We start from the raw sequence: 23,245 nt of genomic DNA on the forward strand, positions 1-23,245 counted from the left end.
AGCAAGAACTAAGTTAACAAACAGCTGAGATAATTTAAGGGGGGTGATAAGTCCTAAGAAGAACATGAAGCAGGGTGTCACAGCAGAGAGTGACTGGGGGTGGGGAGGGCTAATGACGTGGGGAGGCCAGGCAAGAAGAGGGGAAGTTTGAGAAGGAAGAGGACCAACGAACAGGAACAACCGTGTGAAGAACGTTCTAGACAGAGACAACGACAATTGCAAAGGCCCTGAGGAAGGACTAACCTTGGGGTGTCTGAAGACCAGAGGAGAGGTCAGGTGGTCTGAGTGGAGTAAGATGGAAGGGGAAGAGGTAGGAGGTGTGGTCATGGGGGTGGACAGGGCCAGGCCGGTGAAGAGCTGAGAGTTCATCCCAAGAGCAGTGGGCAGCCGGGGAGGGCCTTAAGCGGGGGAGTGACATCATTAGAGTTCCATTTTTCAAAGCGTCCTCTGGCAGCTGGGTGAGGAGGAGGAATGGCTAATTGCTGGGGAGAAGCAGGGACAAGCAGATACCCAGGGCCCAGGCTGGGCAGCTGCCTCTTGTCATGTCCCCTCTCGAGCTCCTGCTTTCCTCCTGCCTGGTTGTGGTGAAACTGCTCTCTACCAGAGAAGGGTGGGCTGCAGGTGACCCTGTGGGCTCAGCTGACTGGCCACAGCAGGCCCAGCTGAGCTGTGAGGGACGGGGCACACAGGGCGGGCTGCCTGGCTGCTAATTAAAGGCTGGCCTCAGCCACCAACCCCTGGAGGGTCATGCAGCTCCCACTAATGAGGACCAGGCACAGAGGGCACCTCCAAGCTAGCGACGGATTTTCTTTCCTGCTGAGTCACCGTCAGCATGAGCTGTTTCTTAAAAATCTTTTCTCCCTTTTTAAGTGTGGATTTGTCCAGAAGGATGGGACAGAGGAGGGGGAGAAAAGCCACAACAGACACTTAGGTCAGGTCTGGAGGAGACAGCCCATCAATGGATCTTTAATTATCACCTCGGAGGGATCAGACACCAAGTGGTCCTTCCAAGAGTGGTTTGGCGATTACACCGAGGCCGTATTTCTATGACAAATACTTTGTAACGCTCCCTAATTGTCCTGAAAAGACATTTATAGATAACAAAACCTATCCATGCCATCATTAAAAAAAAAGAATCAATATAATGCACTAACTGCAAAAATAAAAGGAAAGCAGTTTATAATAAAGAAAAATTTCGATATGAAAGTTCTCAAGAACATCCATCAAGAAGACACAGCGGCGTAGTCAGATTTGGCACCTAGACACTGATTTCCTGACAGCGTGAGAGTTACAAATACAGATGGGGGTGGGCGGCAGCATTTGCAATGCAAATACTTTGGGTGGCATAGCCATCAGGGACATGGTTTTCAGAAATAAGGAACAACTCATGGGAAAGTTTTGGATTAAAGTACAACAGTCCCTCGATTCACATATTGCTTCCATTTCTGGAAAATTCAGGTATATTTAAGCTGTGCAGAAAGCCATCAATTTATACAGAAAATGGATTTAGGGTTCAAGGTTCAGGTAATACTGTTGTTAGTTGTTAGGTGCTGTTGAGTCTGTCCCGACTCATAGTGACCCCTGTGTACAATAGAATGAAATACTGTCCGGTCCTGTGCCATCCTCTCAGTCGTGGCTATGTGTGAGCTCACTGTTGCAGCCACTGTGTCAGTCTATCTCCTTGAGGGTCTTCTTCTTTTTCAAAAGCTGACCCTCTACTTTACCAGGCATGATGTCCTTTTCCAAGGACTGATCCCTCCTGATAACATGTCCAAGGTAAAAGAATGAGATAAACTCTCGCCATCCTTGCTTTCAAGGAGCATTCTGGCTGTACTTCTTCCAAGACAGATTTCTTCATTCTTCTGGCAGTCCATGGGATATTCAATATTCTTTGCCAACACTATAATTCAAAGGCATCAATAATTCTTCAGTCTTCCTTATTCATTGTCTAGCTTTCACATGCATATGAGGTAATTGAAAATACCATGGCTTGGGTCAGGCTCACCCTAGTCCTTAAGGTGATATTTTTGCTCTTTAACATTTGAAAGCAGTCTTTTGCAGCAGATTTGCCCAATGCAATAAGTTGTTTGATTTCTTGACTGCTGCTTCCATAGGCATCAATTATAGATCCAAGTAAAATGAAACCCTTGACAACTTCAATCTTTTCTCCCTTTATCATGATGTAGCTTATTGGTCCAGTTATGACGATTTTCGTTTTCTTTATGTTGAGGTGTAATCCATACTGAAGGCTGTGGTCTTTGATCTTCATCAGTAAGTACTTCAAGTTGTCTTCACCTTCAGCAAGCAAGGTTGTATCATCTGCACTGTGAAGGTTGTTAATGAGTTTTCCTCCAATCCTGATGCCCCATTCTTCTTCGTACAGTCCAGGTTCTCGGATTATTTGCTTAGCATGCAGACTGAATAAAAAAACCAAACCTGTTGCCGTTAAATCGATTTTGACTCCTAGCAACCCTATAGGACTGAGTAGAACTGCCCTATAGGTTTCCAAGGAGCAGCTGGTGGATTTGAACTGCTGACCTTTTGGTTAGGAGTCAAGCTCTTAACCACTATGCCACCAGGGCTCTGCAAACTGAATAAATATGGTGAAAGGATACAACCCTGACACACAACCTTGTGTCAGGTTTCCTGACTTTAAACCTTGAAGTAATCCCTTGTTCTGTTGGAATGACTGCCTCTTGGTCTGTGAACAGGTTCCGCGTGAGCACAACTAAGTGTTGTAGAATTCCCATTCTTCGAAATGTTATCCATAAATTGTCCATAAAATAATCCACCCAGAGGAATGATCTGGTAGGATGTTCAGAAGCCATGGGAATGTGAGGCGACTTGGGGGCCGTGCATCCCTGTCTCCTGCCCCCGAGAAGCCAGCAGTTCCCCCAGTCTTTACGAGCACCAGAAGTGCCTGAATAGATCTCGACTCCTAGGGGCCAGTGTTTTCCTAGGGGCCAGTGTGCTGCCTAGAGAACTGCTGGGCTAGAAGAAGGTTTGCAGACCTGTGCCTGTGGGCATTCAGCCCACAGGCGTGTTTGCTTTGGGCCTACAGGGTGTTTTTATTTATTTGAGAATTAAAAATGTGTAAAACACCTGACACAGGGTCTGGCACAGGGAAGATGTTCGATAAGAAAAACTAGCATTTTTTTCTTTTTTGATTTTTTTTCTTTAATTTTTATTGTGCTTTAAGTGAAAGTTTACAAATCAAGTCAGTTTGTCATACAAAAACTTATATACACCTTGCTATATACTCCTAGTTGCTCTCCCTCTAATGAGACAGCAAACTCCTTCCCTCTACTCTCTATTTTCGTGTCCATTTGGCCAGCTTCTGACCCCCTCACCCCTCTCCTCTCCCCTCCAGGCAGGAGCTGCCCACATAGTCTCATGTGTCTACTTGATCCAAGAAGCTCACTCCTCACCAGTATTATTTTCTATCCCATAGTCCAGTCCAATCCCTGTCTGAAGAGTTGGCTTTGGGAATGGTTCCTGTCTTGGGCTAACAGAAGGTCTGGGGACCATGACCTCTGGGGTCCTTCTACTCTCAGTCAGACCATTAAGTCTGATCTTTTTATAAGAATTTGGGGTCTGCATCCCACTGCTCTCCTGCTCCCTCAGAGGTTCTCTGTTGTGTTCCCTGTCAGTTGTAGCCAGGCACCATCTAGTTCTTCTGATCTCGGCTGATGTAGTCTCTGGTTTATGTGGCCCTTTCTGTCTCTGCGGCTCATAATTACCTTGTGTCTTTGTTGTTCTTCATTCTCTTTTGCTCCAGGTGGACAACTAACATTTTTAATGATGGCTATTATTATTATTAAAATACTCTCAAAGGTTTGTGGGACCCTCCCAAAAGATTTTGCTCAATTAGACTCTTGTCCAATGCTGTCCAACAGAACTTTTTACGTTGACGGAAACGTTCTATTCCTGTGCCATCCAATAAGGTAGCCACTGGCCACACATGGCTGCTGAGCACTTGAGATGTGGCTGAATCAACCAAAAAAAAATAAAAAATTTAATTGTATTTAATTTTAATTAATTTAAATTTAAATAATCCCCATGGCTAGTGGCTACTTTACTGAACCACAAGGCTCTAGTCCAACCCCTTTCAGAATGTTGAGGGTGTTGCCGCTTGTGCCGCTGCTGCATAAGGTCACAATTACCCTGAAAACTCCCTCGAAGCCTGGTGAGGCTGGGTAGATATGGGTTTGTATATCCATCCACGACAACCATCCTTCTCCCCCACTTTTATTTTGACCTCCATGGCCACTTTTTTTTTCTTATATTTTATTTTAGTTGTTGTTGTTGAAAATACACACAGCAGAACAGAAGCCAATTCAAGAATTTCTACATTTACAATTCAGTGACGTGGATTACATACTTCAAGCTGTGCAACCAATCTCACCCTCTGTTTTCGAGTTGTTCCTCCCTCATTAACATAAACTCACTGCCCCCTAAGGCTCCCACCTAACCTTTCCAATTGCTGTTGTCAATTTGATCCCGTATAGATAGTTGTTAAAAGAGCACAATGCTCAAGGCAGACCTTCTTTACTAGTTAAGCTAAACTGTTGTTTGGTTTTAAGAAGACTTCGGGGGATATTTTTGGTTTAAGGTTTAAAGATTATCTCAGGCCACCAGTTTCAGTCCATGGCTACTTTAATGGCCAGTGAGATTCCCGGAATGAAAGCAAAGAATCTGCACGCAGCATTCTGGTTGGGCACCCTCACTGCTCCGCACTTCAGACCACAACCTCAGTGGTGAGTGGGCAGGGCAGCTGGTTTTCAAAGGGTTTCTGCTCCAGCTTTAACACATCCTTGTGAGGGTTACACAAGACGGTGTTTGTGAATGAACCCAGCCAGTGGGCTGGGACAGGGAGGATGCTCAAAAATGTTGGCCTGAACAAACAGAATTCTTGCTCCATCAGTCTCACACTCATTTTTTTGCAAGGCTGAGATGCAGTACTAGCCACCTATTTCCTGTCTTTCTGAGTGCCCACTTCCTCTTAGGGCTCACAGGTCCTCTCCACCTATGTTTGTGGGCCTGGTCATATGAGCCCAGGGTGGAGTCAGATCAAAGGCACTGGGTCACTTACACATATATATTGCAACTCCACTGTACAGACAAGAAACTGAGGCCTGAGGGAACAGGGTCTCAGCTCAAGGTCACAAGGGAGCTGAAAAGGTAGCCCAGTTCTCTGGACTATGGCTTCAGGGCTTTCCTTTTCCTAGAAACTTGAAGGTATTGGGGAAACTGTTGTGTTGTTAGGTGTCTTCAACTCAATTTTGATTCATAGTGACCCCATGTGACAGAGTAGAACTGCCCCCTAGGGTTTTCTAGGCTGTAATCTTTACACAATCAGATTGCCAGGTCTTTCTCTCATGGAGCCTCTGGGTGGGTTCAAACGGCCAACCTGCTGGTTAGCAGCTGAGTGCTGAACTGTTGTGTCACCACGGCTCCTTGGAGAAACTGAGAGACTTAAAATGGAAGTTAAAGAAGTTCAGCTTTAAGATGTATGCGGAAGTGACCAGTGTGTGTCGCTCAAGGGGGCCTGGGCCAGCCTGGGGATGCCCAGGTTTCCAGGCAGGGAAGGCAGAGTCCTTGGTGCTCAGAGGAGGATGGGGACAGCCCTGGTGCTCGAGGTGGGGGACTCGACTCCAGGGGGTGAATGAAAAGGCTTTGCTGTCACACCAACAGGCCGGAGGGGCGCAGGTGGAGGGATGGATGAGGGGCAGCTGGACGAGGGAAGAAGGGAGCTGTGTGCCTGTGTGCATGCATGCATGAGCCCTCGGGTGCACTCGAGGGGCGAGGAAGAGTGAGCAGGGTGCAAACCCAGGAGAAAAGCCAAGCTGAGAGAAGGCTGCTATTGTTGGGGTGGGGACAGCTGCACCAGGGCCCAGAGAAAGCTTCCCAGGAATAATTTAGCCCTTCTCTTCTGTGTGTGTGCAGACTGGCTGAGAAGAAAGAAGAGGAAAGGGAGAGATGGCTGGAGTGGGAGCGGGGAGGAGGAGGAACAAGAGAGGAAAAGGAGGGAGGAAGAGATGGAGGCAGGGCTGCTAGCTCTGGACCAAAGTGTAGATTCATCCAGGCATCCCACAAATACTTATCGAGCACCTCCTATGGACCAGGCACTGTTCTAGGCACGGGGGTGGGGGGTACAAGAGAGAGCAAAACAGATGCAGTCTCTGTTCCCATGGAAACATTTTAGGAGACAGACAATCAACCAGGCAAATGAACAAAATACACAGTCAGTGGTTCACAGAGCCAGGGAAGTGTGGATCCGGCGGGAACCAAGGTAGGGAGTCAAGGAGGATGGTCACAGATGTAACTTAACACAGGAGGCTGGACACAAAACAAATCCACAAATATATGCTAGATGGTGGCAAGGGCTCTGGAAGAAAATAAAGCAGGGTAAGGGGATAAAAGGAGCCCTGGTGGTGCAATGGTTAAGTGCTCAGCTGCTAACTGAAAGGTGGGTGGTTTGAACCTACCAGCAGCTCCATGGGAGAAAGGCTTGCATTCTGCTCCTGTAAAGATAACCGCCAAGAAAACGCTATGGGGCAGTTCTACTCTGTCCTACAGGGTCACTATGAGTTGGAATTGACTCGACGGCATACAACACAAGGGGATAAAGAGGGGGAAGCAAAGGCTGTTTTGGATGGGGTAGTCAAGGCAAGTTTCTCAGAGGAGGTGATATTTGAGCAAAGATCTGAGGAAGCCGGGGAACAGACCATTTGGATAAATGGGGGAAGTTTCCAGAAAAGGAAAGAATAACTGCAAAGGCCTTGAGGTGAGAATGTGACAGGGAGGAGGTCAAGAGGTGACAGGCAGAGGCGGCAGATCATTAGGCCCTGGAGGTGACTGTGGGGCTTTGGCCTTTACCGTAAATGAGGTGGTAACCTGGAGAGGAGAAAGAGGATCTGACCTGGGTTCTGACAGGATCTTTCTGGCTGCTGTGTTGAGAACAGACTAGGGGGTGGGAGTGGTGGGGGTGGAGTGAGGCAGAAGAAGGGAGACCAGGGAGGAGAAAACTGGAATATTCTAGGCGAGGCATGATGGCGGTCTAGATAAGGGTAGCGGCCACAGAGGTGGATTCTGGATATATCTGGAAGATAGAGCTGGTGGGGTTTTCTGACGGATTGAATGTTGAATGCCAGAGGAAGAAAAGCAATCAAGAATGACACTAGGGGTCTGACCCAAGCAAATGGAAAAGTGGGGTTGCCAAGGGAAGCTGGTGAGTGGCGTGTGGGGGGACAAGCAAGGCCAGGAAGCTGGATTGGATTTGTCAGGCTTGAAGTGCCTGAGAGACATCCAGGGGGAGATGTTAAGTAGGCAACTGGGTGCAAGCGCACGAGGTTCACGGGAAGGGGCTGAAGGCAGATCAAAACGGAATGGTAGGGAAAGAGGCAGACGTGAGGATTATTTCCCCAGAAATAGCAGAGGAAGCCTACGGGGTACCAGCTCTGACATCCTTGTGGCTCTGAAACCGCTTCAGGAAAAAAACAAGTCACACACACACATTCTCTCTCACACACTCTTTCACACTTTCTCACACATACACACACTCACACAATTCTCTCACACACTTTCTCACATATATACACACACACACATTCTTACACTTTCACGCTTTCACATACACAGTATTGTACACATTCTCTCATACACTTTCACACCGCTTCTCACATATACACTCATACACACACTCACCTTCTCTCACATACTTTTCCTTGTCTCACACATATACACACACTCTCAAACACACTTTCTTTCACACACACACTCATAGTCACACACACACACACACACACACACACACACTCTCTCTCTCTCAAGTGCTCTCTCTATCTCACACACCAGCAGTGAGTCTTTGGTCAGGGATGCAAAGATGCCCAGCAGATGTCTTTCCACCCCCGTGGAGGGCGCCCCGGCTTTCACCAGCACCCATGAGTCCTGCCACAGCAGGCATCCTGGCCCAGAGGCCCTACCAGTGAGGGTGACTGCCTGAGGTTGACAGCCATGTCCAGGTTCTCAGCTGACCTGTCTCCCCAGCTTTGCATGAGAAGAGTAAAAACAATCGGGATGCTCAGGGCCAAATCTGAAAACATGCTCCAATTGGGAGCCTTAGGAAACTCCAGGCTTGTAATGAGGGGCATGTTTTCCCACAGCATTCTAGAACACGATGGAGGGGGAGCAGAGGGCTCACCACCAATGCTCACATCTTTACAAAACTCTGTACCTGGTGGCAGAAGCTGGGGCAGGAATACAGCCTCAGAACTGCCAGACTCAGATGGTAACATGGAAAAAGAAAGGCATTACCCTAATGAAGAGAAAATGGCACTTAGTCTCATTCACTGGAAATAGACAGAAAAGGTATCTTTCCCTTCAAAAGCAGTGTAGTGAAAATTTGTGACTGCTACCCAGTATGCTTTTCCCTCCTTATCCTTCCCGACAGCCTTCGATTTCCATTTGGGGATGTAGATGTTAGGGGGTAACACCAGCCAGTCCAGGAACAGGTGAGCTAGCTAAACCAACCACCACCTTAAATCTGCTCACCATGGCGATTGGTTCAGGGGTCTGCTTGTGACTCAGGCTGGTCCAATCAGAAAGAATCTCACAGCCCTGGCATTCTGGGAAAAGATGCAATATCAGCCGGTCCAGGAACAGGTGAGCTAGCTCAGCCAACCACTACCTTACATCTGCTCGACATGGTGATTTGTTCAGGGGTCTCCATGTGATTCTAGCTGGTCCAATCAGAAAGAATCTCCCAACCTTGGCATTCTGGGAAAAGATGCTCTCTTGCTTCAGCTGGAACGGAATGAAGAGGCACGTAGCCCTGGAAGCGCCAGCCACCATCTTGAGGGCATGAGCCTTAGGATGAAATCATGCTCCTGTTAAACCACTGGAACGTGATTCGGCCTAATGGTCACCTGTATCTTTTCAGTTTAGGGAGCAGAAAATTCAATATCTTGTCAAAATCAGGTGCAGTTGGGGTTTTCGTCACTTGCGTTCAAAGGCAAGCTACTGGCCAAAGCACCACATATAATGAATAGGCAAACCTGCCAGGACCACCCTCTCCTGGCAAGCCAAACTCAGACATCACCTCCTAGAGTTGGGGAGTATGGAGTCGGAGTGGAATTACTGAATGGAAGGAAACATACATTTTCAGCTTTGCCAGAAATTGCCAGATTGCTCTTCAAAATGGAGACGCCAATTTGCATTCCTGTGGCTACTGTAGGTGACTTCCCACTTTCTCATACCCTCGCTAACATTTGGTATGACTGGATCTCTTAGTATCTACCGTGGTAAAGGGTGAGATGTGGTAACACACTGTTGGCTTAGTCTGCATTTCACTGAGTACCTGCGAGGTTAAGCAAGTCATGCCAAATTTTGATTGATGTGTACAAATTATTTTCACCATCTGAGGTTATATATTGTGACAGTCGTCATAACATTGGCCTGAGGCGGGTTATGTGATGCCACGCAAATCACCATCATCATCACTAACTTTTCTTAAGTGTTCATCATATGCTAGACACTGCTCAACATATTTAATCCTCACAAAAATGCTATGAGCTAACTAATATTATTATCTCTGTTTTTCAGATGACATAACCAAAAGCAAACCCACTGCTGTCATGTCGATTCCGACTCACATAGAAATTAAATAACTTGTTCAGTTTACTCAGCTAGTAAGTGGTGGAGCCTGGACTCAAACCCAGACAGAGTCCATGCTCTCAACAACTATGCTAAGAGCTGGGAGGTGTCTGTTTCCAGAAAAGCAACAAAACTTTGACTTGTGGGTTTGTAAGGGAGCACAGTCAGGATAGCAGACAGTTCAACTGCTGAAGAGTGCTAATGGATGACTAAGTACATTTCGTAAAAACCAAGGATGCAATTTATCCTCCCAGGGGTATTCATATTTGAGACCCGAGTCCCTGAAGTGACAAGAAGCCAAAACACAGAAATATTCATCAACAAATTGATATTTTTCTGGCTTAAACTTAGCATCTCTCACTTTGTCCTTTTTTAATCTCTACCACAAACATGGGGTAACACAAAGCAAAGATGACTGCAAAATGAAATTGCAAATCTTGTAAAAGATGCAGGGTTTTGTGAAATTAATTAAAGTGATGCTGGAGGCTGGCTGGAATCACATGCAAAATCCACTGATAAATAATAATGAGATAACTAAAGAAGAGATTACTGAAGTGGATGACGAGGTAATAAGCATTCCAACAGGCGAGATTCCAATGTCAAAGGGTTAGGAAAGGCCTTTGGGAAAACTGATCAAATCCTCAAATGCTTTTGCAAAAATGACTTTCTATGATTTTGCTATGAAAGCTGAAGGCAAAGTAGAGGAAGTCCCCAAGTTACAACGAACCATACTTACGACCGTCCATATAGTTAGTAATATGTACTACATACAGTGTTGCGGCACATAATTTGCTGATGTTATCATTCTCACGTGTACACTTGAAGATGTTCAATTTTATGATTTACTATTTAAAACACTGCCATATTTATAAAAATACTAATAATAAGGCAATAAGAAAAATGAAGTATTTGGCTTACATCAGAACTGACTTACGACGGAGTCATCAGAACAGAGCTCGTTCGTAAGTCAGGGGCCACCTGTGATGGATAGCCCATTGATACTATTTAAATTTGTTGGACAAATTACACCCTCCTCATTTCACACATCATCTATTCATCTGCTTTAAGGATCTACTCATTAGTCACAATTATAACCTAAATTTTGTTAAGTATTGTTAGGTGTAACATAAAAAAGAGCCCTGGTAGCACAGTGGTTAAGTGCTTGGCTGCTAATGGAAAGGTCAACAGTTTGAACTCACTAGCTGCTCCTCAGGAGCAAGACGTGGCTGTCTGCTTCCATTAAGATTACAGCCTATGAAACCCTATGGAGCAGTTCTACCTTGTATTATAGGCTCACTGAGTAGGATTCAACTAGACAGCAACGAGTTTACAGTTTTGGTAACATAAAATAAGGTTACTTTCATAATTTTGTGGTTCCATTTTCAAGATAAAATAGCTAATTAAATACATCAAAAGTACTATTTACTATGAAACGTTGGTTGGTAGTTTAAGTGGGTTGACTGGAATTAATTGATGCTGGTTTCAGTCTTCCTTAGTTCAGGTTGACCTCCTATATTCAAAAAGGTACTGCAAACACAACCAAGCTGAGTACCACTGTTGTGCCTCAGTATTTTCTTCTTCTCCCATTGTAAAACCAAAATGTTAGCTTGGCAAATGGTCACCTGGACTAAAGACTACATTCCCCAGGCTGCTTTGCAGCAATGAGTGGTCATGTGACTTGGTCTCACCAATGGGAAGTTCAGGAGAAGCAACAGCATTCAAGTCCCTGACCAATTCAAGAAGCCTGTTGATATCCTTTGCTGTCAAGTAGATTCCAACGCATAGTGACCCTATAGGACATGGTAGAACTGCCCCATAGGGATTTCAAGGCTGTAATCTTTTTGGAAGCAGATTGCCACATCTTTTTCCTATGGAGCCGCTGACCTTTTGGTTAGCAGCACTGCACTTAACCACCGTGTCTCCTAATCCATGAAGCAAGCCCACTAAAGTAGCATGGGCTTATTATAATTGAGAGAATAATGACATCTTGGTTCTCTCAAGCCAGACTTAAATCCAACTCAACCCACTGCCCTGGACACCCATGGGAATAAAAAAAAAAAAAGAGAGAGAAGGGCTTAATGTGGCTCAAGACCCAGAAGGAACAGTTTATCATTAGTCCTGGGAAGACTAAAAAGTTTGAAAAGGGAGTCATATAAATTGGGTTTTGAATTCATTATAGTTTTTTGTCATTTTCTCATTTATACTGATCACTATAATATCATGTCATGAATTTTAAAAATGCTTTCTCTTTAAATAGCAAGCTAAGATAAAACTCAAATCTGAGCTTCCTAGCTGCCAAGGCAAAGAGTGAAATTATGTGCTCATTTAATAACCCAGGCACACCAATTCATTGGAGTAAACACATATTTTCAGGGTCTTGAGTTCTGAAAGTAAGGTTAGAAGGGGTTCCTTGTACAAAGGGCATTCTTAATATAATGAATAAAATTCCTGATGACAGTTTCACAAAAATGTATATTCTTTGTGTATAGCTATTTACATTTGACAGTCTTCACTGAAGGTATAAAAACTGAGCACAGCTGGATGAAAGTAATTCTTTGAGAGGTAGCTTTTTGTGACTTGGGTAAGTTCAAGGATAAGTTTGGGAAGTTAACCGTTTTTGCACTGGTTATATGATTACAAAACTCTAGGCTTTGGTTTCCATCACAAGTCCCCCTCCCCACCCTGCAAACGTCACAAGATAAGTGAGTTTTCTTTCAATTCGACTGATGCAGTTTTCATACACACCTCCCCGCTCCCCCGCCGCCCAACACACACCCGTTGATTTCTGATGGCTTTGGTTTCTATTTTGATTATGCCACAAACAGCTCATTATATGACTATGGGAAAACCTCTGTCTTAGTCATCTAGTGCTGCTATAACAGAAATACCACAATGGATGGCTTTAACAAACAGAAGTTTATTCTCTCACAGCCTAGGAGGTTAGAAGTCTGAATTCAAGGTGCCAGGGGAAGGCTTTCTCTGTCGGCTCTGGGGGAAGGTCCTTGCCATCAATCTTTCCCAATCGAGGAGCTTCTCGGCGTAGGGACCTGAGTCTGAAGGGTGTGCTATTCTCCTGGCTCTTGTTTCTTAGTGGTATCAGGTCCCCCTATCTCTCTGCTTGCTTCTCTCTTTTATATCTCAAAGGTTATTGACTTAAAACACAACTAATCTTGTAGATTGAGCCCTGTCTCATTAACATAATTGCCTCTAATCCTGCCTCATTAACATCATAGAGGTAGGATTTATAACACATAGGAAAATCACATCAGATGACAAAATGGTGGACAATCACACAATACTGGGAATTGGGGGGACACAATTCAGTCGATGGCAACCTCTTTCTGCATTACAATTGTTCTGGCTGTCAAATGAGAAGAGATGAAGAGAACTCATTTCGGGTCCTTACTGTTCCGTTGGCATCAAAAGCTAAAGGTTTCTACACACACACCTTTTGGGCAAAGGTTGTAAATGAGGGGTCTGTGGCCATGCCCAGATATGCTTTGTTTGGCTGATGATGCACGCTTACAAAAACTGAATTTTACCAACATTTTTTAAAACCAAGAGATTTCAGGTAAAAAATTCAGATTAAAAAATCTTTGAAAGTTGGCAGCCCTGGGCACGCATGGGTGTAAGTAGCAAGACCTGAGTGGCGGACTTGCCCTTTAGCAAGTACCACTGGTCAGTTTCAGGCCCCACCTGGTCTGCTTCATCTGGCTACATCCAGGTCCCCATAACCATCAAGGGTGGTGGCCTAGGGTAGCCTCTGACACGCTAGGTTTTCTGCTCAGACCTCCCCAGGAACGAGCAGGGTTATTCTTCTACACCATGGGATGTGCAGCGGACTGCCCTGTGTACAGGATGAAGGCCTTCCTGATTCTGCCAGCAAGACTCACTTTCCAGGCGATTCTGGGGGTAGGTTGAGTCTGCAAGTAGACACAGCCTCACCTGCTTGCTCCCCACCCCAGTGGGCCCCCGCCAGCCCGTGCCGTGTGTCTGAGAGGAAGCTGCCCAGCCTCGAGGTGAACCAGAGGCATCCAATTTCACCTTTGGTGTCACTGCCACCCACACAGACCCTTGTCCCACGGATGCAACTTCCTACCATTGCAACGTGAGAGCCACAATATCTGATTTCACCGAAATTAATTGACTTTGGAGCTTTTTGCAACAGTGCTCGAGCTAAGTGAATGCAATGTAACGGCTCCTCTGCCTGAGGCAACCAGGCTGGCAGGTGAATCTCCAGAACCCACCAGAGTACCTCCTGCAAGATAAACAAACAGGAAGCCTGGCTTGCTCCCTACCCAGCATGCCACAGGAGAGATGGGAGCATGCTGGGTAAGCGTAGACGGTTGATAGCCACCGCCATGCCAACTTCTGTGCCCTCCTGGTCCACCACGTAGAGAGTGGCCACAGAGATTCCACACAAGCTCCTCTCCATTCGCCACATCAATTTTAATTCCCTCCCTCCCACCCTCAATGTTCTTCTGGAACTTTCTTCCATGCTGATGGTCTGGAGTCCATAAAGCAGCCCCTGTTGGCTTTAATAACTTAGCGAATGCAAACTCATGCATGGATACCTTATGGCCACTCTGGACTATAGTTCATATTTTAAATGGACTCACTTTATTTTGTTGGAGCCCAAATTCCTTTCCAAAGGTCATTTTATATCACTACTACAGACAAGGAGGGAGTCCCTGGGTGGCACAAACAGTTAAGGACTAGGCTACTAAACGAAAGGTTGGCCATTCGAATCTACTCAGAGGTACCTTGGAATAAAGGCCTGGCGATCTGCTTATAAAAATCAGCCACTGCAAACCTTATGGAGCACAGTTCTACTCTGAAACACATGGGGTCGCCATGACTCTGAATTGACACACACTTTTTTTTAAGTTTTAGATAAGGAAGAAAGGCCTGGAGATCTACTACTGAAAATCAGCCGAAGAGAACCCTGTAGATCACAATGGTCTGATCTGCAACCGCTCGCTCGTGGGGATGGGGAAGGGCTGGGCAGTGTTTCGTTCTGTCGCGCATCGGGTCACCAGGAGGTGGGGGCCGACTCCGCGGCAGGTAACAATCTGGCAAATAAATCTGGATTTTTTTCAAATACATATAGAAATAAGTGCACAACTTTTAAATTAAAAGAGGTTCATCTGTATACCACCCAGTGGCCTCTCGTGTGCCCCGGAGCACCCAGAACGCACCTAGAGAAAACGCTGTCTCAGGTGAGGGCACAGCCGTCACCTCCGGAGGCTCCTACCGGCCGCCCCCCCCCCCCCCCGGCTGCAGCAGCCTTGCCCCCCTCACCTGTCCGGTAGCCCGTGCTGTTGAGGTACACGGCAAAGGTGCGGCCCTCGTGCTGCGCCTGCCAGGAGGGCGACGAGCAGTTCTCGTTGTTGGTGTAGGTGTTGTGGTTGTGGACGTACTTGCCCGTGAGGATGGAGGAGCGCGAGGGGCAGCACATGGGCGTGGTCACGAAGGCGTTGATGAAGTGGGCCCCGCCCTGCTCCATGATGCGTCTCGTCTTGTTCATCACCTGCATGGAACCTGCAACAGTGAGGGCGGACGTGAGATGGCTGCCTGGAGACCTGGCTGTGCGGCAGAGACTGACCAGCTATGTGCCCGGTAAGGGCATGAGCAAAACCAGGCACTGACCTGCTCAGTAGTTCTCAATAGAGTGCCCCCTGCACCCCCATCCCTGGAGGGCACCCCGTACCCCCATCCCTAGAGAGGGGTGGCATTTTGGGAATCAAGGGGAGTAGATGGGGGGCACTGCTGGCATTTGTGGGCAGGAGGCAGAGATGACAGACCTCCTGCCATATGGCATGGGCCAGTCCCAGACAATGTGGAAATATTCTGGGTCCCAAGTCTCATTGGCCATTCGTGGGGGGGGGGGGTGGTGGTGAGTAAAAACCTATTTACAAATTATCTGAGCCTAGAATCAACTCTGTTTTTACATATAAACCAGAAAACCCCCAGTGCCATCAAGTCGATTCCGACTCATAGCAACCCTATAGGACAGAGTAGAACTGCCCCATAGAGTTTCCAAGGAGCGCCTGGTGGATTCGAACTGCCAAACCTTTGGTTAGCAGCCATAGCACTTAACCACTATGCCACCAGGGTTTCCTACATATAACAGAATGTCTTTTTTTTGTAAGATATTAATATACACTCTTTTTTTTTTTGGAAAGCAACCAATGTGTAAATCGGGGGTAGATTATACTTTGTTTTGTTTGGAACTTTCCCAAGATTTGTTTGTCCTTATTGAAATCTGGTCACACCAACCCCCTGGCCAAGCTAAAATTCTCTGCATTAGCCATGGACCACGCTCACGCTTATCTCCCTTGTCCATGCCATCCTTCCCGCACGGAACCTACTGCCCACCCCTATGAAAGGTCAACTACCAGTCAAGCCACGCCTCGTCTAGTGAGCCTTCTGGGATGGCTCTGGCTTCTAATGGAATCCTTGGAGCTCTTATCCTATGTGTAAGCGTGTTATTAGAACTGCATTACATACCACCAAGTGTCATGGTTTCATTCATGCCTCTTCTTGTTTCTCAAGGAAGCTGTAACCACAGTAAGGCAGTGAGGAAGAAAGGACTAACAAGCGTGGAAGCCCTACTGTGTGCTAGGCATGTCCATGCCCACTATGCTTGGCTGCATGCCCACCAGGCCAAGGACTGTGTGTTACTCAAGGCTGAGTCCTCAGTGCCACTGAGGTGTATAGCACACAGTAGGTGCTCAATAATGTGGGAAGAGTCAATGCATAATCGTACCATATGGTTGGTACTCAAGTAGTATATTCAAGGTAAATATTCAACAGAAATCCTTTTTCTCTTCCTTCTATGCCATCTTAATTTTTTTCTTGCAGTTCTTAGGGTCTGTGGTGGGTTTAATAGTGGTCTCCCACCAAAAGATATGTGCATGTCCTGACCCCTGGAACCTGTGAAAGCGACCTCAGTTGGAAAAAGGCTCTTTGTAGATGTAATTAAACTAAAGGTCTTGAGATCGTCCTGGACTATATGGGTGGGCCCTAAATCCAATGACAAGTGACAGAAAAGACAGAAGAGGAGGAGACAGAAATAAAGGAGAAGGCCAGATGAAGACAAAGGCAGAGACTGGAGTGAGGCAGCCACAAGCCAAGGAACTCTGGGAGCCACCAGGAGCTAGAAGAGGCCTGGAAATATTGTTCCCTGGAGCCTCTGGAGGGAGCTTGGTCCTGTAGACACCTTGATTTTAGACTTTCAGCCTCCAGAACTGCGAGAGAAATTTCTGTTTTAAGCCACTGAGTTTGTGGCAGTTTGTCACCTTCACCCTAGGAGATGAATTCAGGGTTCATTGGGCATTTGAGGTTCTTGCTGGAGACTTGCCTGATACCAATCACCTAACAACCCCCTAGAGGGTTGGAAACAACTAATCAGACACCTTAGCCCCATCCTCAAGAGCTAAGAGTGAAAGGGAAATTTATATGGCTCTTTTATGCCATTTTTCTGCCAAATAGGGAAGGAAACAGAGCTAGAGCTTCCCTGAGGCAAACAGATCCTATCTCTTCACTGCTTAAAATCATGCAATAACTTCCCATCACTCTCAGAAAAACCTCGAATTCCTTCCTGTGGCCTAAAAGACTCTTCATGACCTGGCTCCCCGCCCCCCCCCCACTCCCCTCTGACCTCCGCTTCTCCCCTTTTCTCTTGCTCACCTCAGTTGGGTTACCTGGTGTCTTAGTCACCTAGTGCTGCTATAACAGAAACACCACAGTGGACGGCTTTAACAAAGAGAAATTTATTCTCTCACAGTCTAGGAGGCTAGAAGTCCAAATTCAGGGCGTCATCTCCAACGGAAGGCTTTCTGTCTCTGTTGGCTGTGGAGGAAGGTCTTCTCATCAATCTTCACCTGGAGCTTCCCTGAGGCAGGAACCCCTCTTTGCACATGCTGTTTCCTCTGCCTGGGACTCTTCCCCAGACTTCAATTAGCTGGCTCATTCCATCTTTCAGATCTCAACTCAAAGGTCACCTCCTCAGGGAGGCCTGACTGACTTCCCCATCTAAAGGCACCCTCACCGTGCTTACTCCCTATCACACCAAAGTCAGTTGTTTCTTCTTAGCATTTACCCTCTTCTGAAGTGGTCTTGTTTACTGGTTTGCTATTTTATGGTTGCGTCTGGAACCCACCAAGTGCTCCTTGGAAACCCTACGGGCAGTTCTACTCTATCCTATAGTGTTGCTGTGAGTCGGAATCGACTCGATGGCAACGGGTTTGATTTTTTTGGTTCTGGGCTGGGAATTCTGGGTGATCCAGGGCGTGGTCTGTCTGTTTCTCCAGTTTTCCCAGCCTGGGATAGACAATGGTTGCTTGTTAACAAAACCACTGAATGACTGAAGGAAATGGGGAGCAAAGCCTGTCTCTGCTAGCTCAGCACTGAGGCTGTTTTGTAAGGGACTCACTCCTGGAACCATGTGCATTTTCCCAGCCTCTTGGCCAAGGCTGTCTGTGGCGGATGGGGGAAAGATTCAGCTTTCTGTTGCTAACTGAAAAGGAATTGTTAAGTCCCAGAATGGTGTGAACATCTATCACCCGGGCCACACGCCCTCCTCCGAAGTCCCCAGGGATCCAGCTGTAATTGTTGGGCAACCTAGGGCTTCAGCCAGGTGTGCAGTCCCTCTGGAGGAGACTGAGCAGGTGGGATTGTGGGGGCTGAAGGCAGTTCCAATGAGACCGTCTTCAACCAGCTGGTGTTTCGTTAACTCAGGCACCAATAGCATAGCTTCTCCTGTCTCAGGGTTAGGCAGAGCTGGGTTTCACCAGCCTCAGGCTGTTCTTGGGAAACTGGCCCCTCTGGAAAGGGCTGCCCCTTCACCTCCTTCTTGTCTTTATGCAAAAGTCACCTTCTCAGTGATGCCTTCCCCGGTCACTATATCCAGAATGTTACCACCTCACCTCTGGTATTTCATATCCCCGCCCTTATTTTACTTTTCCACTTCTGTCCTTGTTATCTAACACTATCCCTGGGTGGGGCAGATGGTTTGTGCTTGACTACTAACCAAAAGGTTGATAATGTGAACTCACCCAGTGGGGCCACGCAAGAAAGACCTGGCAATATGCTTCTGTAAAGATTATATAGCTAAGAAAACCCTATGGAGCAGTTCTACTATGTAACACACAAGGTCGCCATGAGTCAAAATCGATTTGATGGCAACTTTTTTTTTAACGCACTTTTACATATTTATCTTGTTTGTTGCCCTTTTGTGGTGCTAGAATGTCAGCTCCGTGAAGCCTGGGATTATTGACTGTGTGGTCCATAGCTCTCGCCCCAAAGCCTAGAACAGTGGTTGGTACAGAGCAGGAGCTCAGTGAATCATTCTTGCATGTGTGAACCCAGAGCACTCCAGGCAAATCAGCCCTTTGCCCCCATCCGCAAACCATGTGGAGAAAGGATGAAGCAGCTGGTGATGAGAACTCGGCCTCTCGAGACTGCAAAAAGGACAAAGCTGGCTGCCAACTGACCTGTCAGACCCTGCTTGCAGAACGCAGGGGAGGCCACTGCCTGGTGAATAATTCACCTGCAGTCAGCAGCCCGAGTGCTGCGCTGGCAAAAAAGCAAGCAGCCCGCAGAACCGCTGCTTATTTTTCATGGGCTTCACACCAGGGTCTCAAAGTGTTTATGTCTCCATTCTACTAATTTCAGAGGAAATGAGCCGCTGGGCGCTCCCGACCATAGTTCCCAGTGCACGTCTGTTCCTTGCACGCACCCCTGCCCAAATAAGCCAGCTGAAGAACCGTGTCAAGCTGCTATTCAAGTCCAGCTCTAACAGTGCCCTGAGATGACAGCGGCATCTGTGCCTGAGTAGCACTACATACTAAGTCTCCCCTTGGGGACAGTAACCTGCTTTATTCAAACAGCCACAGCGATGAGATTCTAAAAACCAACACCTGTAACATCAAAACAGATGATCTCATCCCCTGGCCCAGCCCCAGTCCTGATGCAGATGGACAGCTCTGATGGGTGGTGTGAGCCTGGGCGACGTGGCCAACCAGCACTAAAAAGGCTAGCTTTAAATATTTTAAATGAAGCCAGGCCAGCCAAGCCAAACGGACTGTGTCCAAGGTAAACCTGGGGATATGCAAAGAAACACAGACCCAGTTTCTTTCCATGACTATACCTTCCCACCATGCTGGGTGGGGGTGACATCACCCTGACACCTTTCTCTGTGACACTGAGCCAGGCCCCCACCCCGGCCAATGGGACTGAAATTCCGGTGCTCACACTACCCAGCCTGCCAATAAGGGGCGTTTCCCAGAGGACAGCCATTTGCCTGCCACCTTTGTGACTGTCTTTGGCTATTTCGCTGCACTACCACCTGTCCTATCGTTGATTTAATCATTTCCTTTAAAGTGACTTCATTTTTTTAACGTTAATCTTAACCCAAGTAACTATGTGAGTTTATGGAATTGAGGTGCTAGTTATATGTATTTATATCTATATGTGTGTGTGTGTATAACTAGCAAATATATACATACAGATATAGACAAAAGATTAACATATATATTAAAAACGTCGAAGCCCTGGTAGCACAATGCTTAAGTGCTCAGTTGGTAATTGAAAGGTTGGTGGTTCGAACCTACCAGCCCCTCCATGGATCTGGTGATCTGCTCCCATAAAGATTGTTGTTGTGTACTGTCGACTCGATTCCAACTCATAACGACCATACAGAACAGAGTAGAGCTGCCCCGTAGGGTTTCCTAGGCTGTAATCTTTATGGGAGCAAATAGCTAAGACTTTTCTCCCTAACAGCAGCTGGTAGGTTTGAACTGCTGACCTTCCGTTTCGCAGCTGAGTGCTTAACCATTTTGACACCAGGGCTCTTTCCATAAAGATAAACCCTATGGGGCAGTTCTACTGTGTCCCATGCGGTCGCCAGGAGTCGAAATGGACTTGATGGCACCTTATGACAACAACATATTAAAAATATTTTAAAAATATGTATTTTAAATTTTCTTAAATTTATATAAATTGCTTAAATTTATATGTAAAAATATATATAACAAAACTTTTGCCAATTCAACACTTTTCACACGTACATTTCAGTGACACTGATCATGTTTGTCATGTTGTACAGCCATCACCACGATCCTTCTCCAAATTATCCCACCGCCACGAGCAGAAGCCCAGGGCCCCCTAACCAATGACTCCCTCTCTCCCTCCTTCCCGCCCCTGGTAACCACTGAGAAGCTTGGGTCTCTGTATATTCGCCTATTTCATATGAGTGAGATTATACAATATTTGCCCTTTTGTGACTGATTTATTTCACTCAGCATAATGTCTTCATGTTGTAAATCTATTTTTTGATGCACATCAAAATAATTCATAAATAGTAAAATAACTGTTTGCTGACATGCCACTTAAGACCATGGTGTAATATAAGACACATGCTGGGAAATGCTGAATTAATTCTCTCTTCTAAAGGAGGACCCTGGTAGCACAACGATTAAGCGCTCGGCTGCTAACTGAAAGGTTGGCAGTTCGAACCCATCTAGCTGCTCTGTGGGAAAAAGATCTGACAATCTGCTCTCGTAACGATTACAGCCTAGAAAACCCTATGGGGCAGTTCTACTCTGTCAAGTGGGGTCGCTATGAGTCGGAACTGACTCGACGGTACCCAACAACAACAAAGGTGTGGTCAGAGCAACCCCTATTGGACTTAGCACGACTTTGAAGATTTAAACCATGACCCAACATTTCCCATCCCGAGACCTCAGGTGGTTCATAACCACTTTCTGTCCCAGAGACCTGCTCCGGCTCACAGCAGATGCACACAGCGTACCCTCCAAGGCCAATTCCTGCTGCCCCCAACTTTGATAGCACAGGAAGTACTGGTTATGATTGTTAACTAACGAGATGATGCCTCACTATATTTGTTTTCTTAAAATGATAGGTAAGTAATTAACATCTGTGATGCAGGGACTCTTTGGGAAAGTAGAAGAGGGAGGTTGGGTCAGGGAAAAAAAATCAAGCCAGAGTCGGTAAACTCACCGTCTTGACTCAAATCTGCGTCTAAGCATGGTCATCTCTTGCCGGGACTACTGTAACAGCCTCCCGATGGCCTTCCCTTTCTAGCCTTGCATCTGCACTGTGTTCTCCTTCAGCAGCTGGGGCTCCTTCTAGAACATGAAGCTGCATCATCATATTCCTTTGGTCCAACTCTTTCACTGATCACGGATCTTAGGAGTATAAAACCCAGGGTCTTCACTCTGGCCTATAAAGTTCTACACAACATGGATGCTCACTGCCCCCAAGGCAACTCCTACCTCTCTCTCCTGCTTTTCCTCTGCTTTGGCCATGTTGTCCTCCTTGCTGCTCCTCAAATGCACCAAGCATGCTCCTGCCTCAGGGCCTTTGCACTTGCTACTCCTTCAGCCTAGACTAGGACTCAAGCCCTCAGTGCATTCAGATCTCTGTGAACATCACCTTCCCTGGGCTGTGCTGACCACAGCCACTCCCTCCCCTCCCTTCCCCTGCTTTACTGCTCTTCTTGGCCCGTGTGTGGAGCAAATAAAGAGAAAATATCCTCAAGGCGCACGCAAACCACAATATGAGCAGGGGTGAGCAGTATGAGTGGTGGATATGGACTGAGGGCCACGTTTGCTTTGAATTATTTGAGTATTTTCAAGTAAGACTGTTTCACTCTTGTTAATTGAAAATACTGGGGAGGTGAGGGCAGAGATGAAGAGAGTTGTCTAGAAACAGGCTAATCTGTAAACACTCCATGATGCACGTGGCCTTCCCATCTAATGCCTTTTATGTGGCAAATAGATTACACAGCCCAGGATGTTCCACTGAGGCCCTTGGGGAAAAATCCACTTCCCTTTGCGGAGACCACAGGTGACTCTGAATACTGAACGAGAGGCCCCAATCAGACAGCCCACAGGCTGATCTGCCCACATGCGTGTTTAGTTATGCTTCCGCAGTGCAAAAAGAAAGAAAGAAAAACAAACAAACAAACAAACAAAAAAAAAATGGAATCACTTGCCCATATTTTAAAAAAATAGGAGATTTTTCCAGGGCTGCCTGATGATTTTGGTTGGCCACTGGCCCTTTGCTTTTGAGAGCCTCTTCCTCTGTAACAAACACTAAAAATTGTATTTTATGACTGCAATGGAATAAAGATGAATGTATACATATTACATGTTAAAATGTTTTCTTCTACCTAAAAGTTGATTTTTTTTTTTTTCCTTTCTGATTTTAAAAGGAATTAAAGCATTTTGGGGGTTCCTAAAAGTATGGTGGATCCCTGACACTGTGTCCACTGTGCCTGGTGGAGAAGGTGGCCCTGGATTTTTCATAACAACCTCAGTCTCTGGCTTTTCCTGGAGGGGGTGGGGAAACACCAGGAAATCTGCCCACACTGGGCACATTCCCACCTGGCATGCACAGGGAAGCACTTCCCATTTAGAGGGGCCTGCGGTCCCCGGCTCACCAGTCTCCCCACCTCCCCATGATCACTGATACTCCAGCAGGTGTCACTGGCCTTTACCTGCACGAGTGCTGTTTTTCTATCTGTAGGCTCATGAAGGCAGTGGGATACATCTTCTACCCATAT

General features: G+C 46.5%; 1 protein-coding gene across 4 annotated transcripts in view; it reads right to left on the reverse strand.

Moving 5' to 3' along the window:
- The window catches only part of SULF2 (sulfatase 2), a 144,598-nt gene that overhangs the window by 69,237 nt on the left and 52,116 nt on the right, over positions 1–23,245 (reverse strand). For all 4 annotated transcript variants that reach the window (XM_064276176.1, XM_064276175.1, XM_064276177.1 and 1 more), the window contains exon 3: positions 14,956–15,195. In XM_064276176.1, the coding sequence (XP_064132246.1) occupies positions 14,956–15,195 (240 nt within the window). The remainder of the gene's footprint in view (positions 1–14,955; positions 15,196–23,245) is intronic.

Source organism: Loxodonta africana, chromosome 24 (assembly GCF_030014295.1).
Source record: "Loxodonta africana isolate mLoxAfr1 chromosome 24, mLoxAfr1.hap2, whole genome shotgun sequence".
NCBI classification, from domain to species: Eukaryota; Metazoa; Chordata; class Mammalia; order Proboscidea; family Elephantidae; genus Loxodonta; species Loxodonta africana.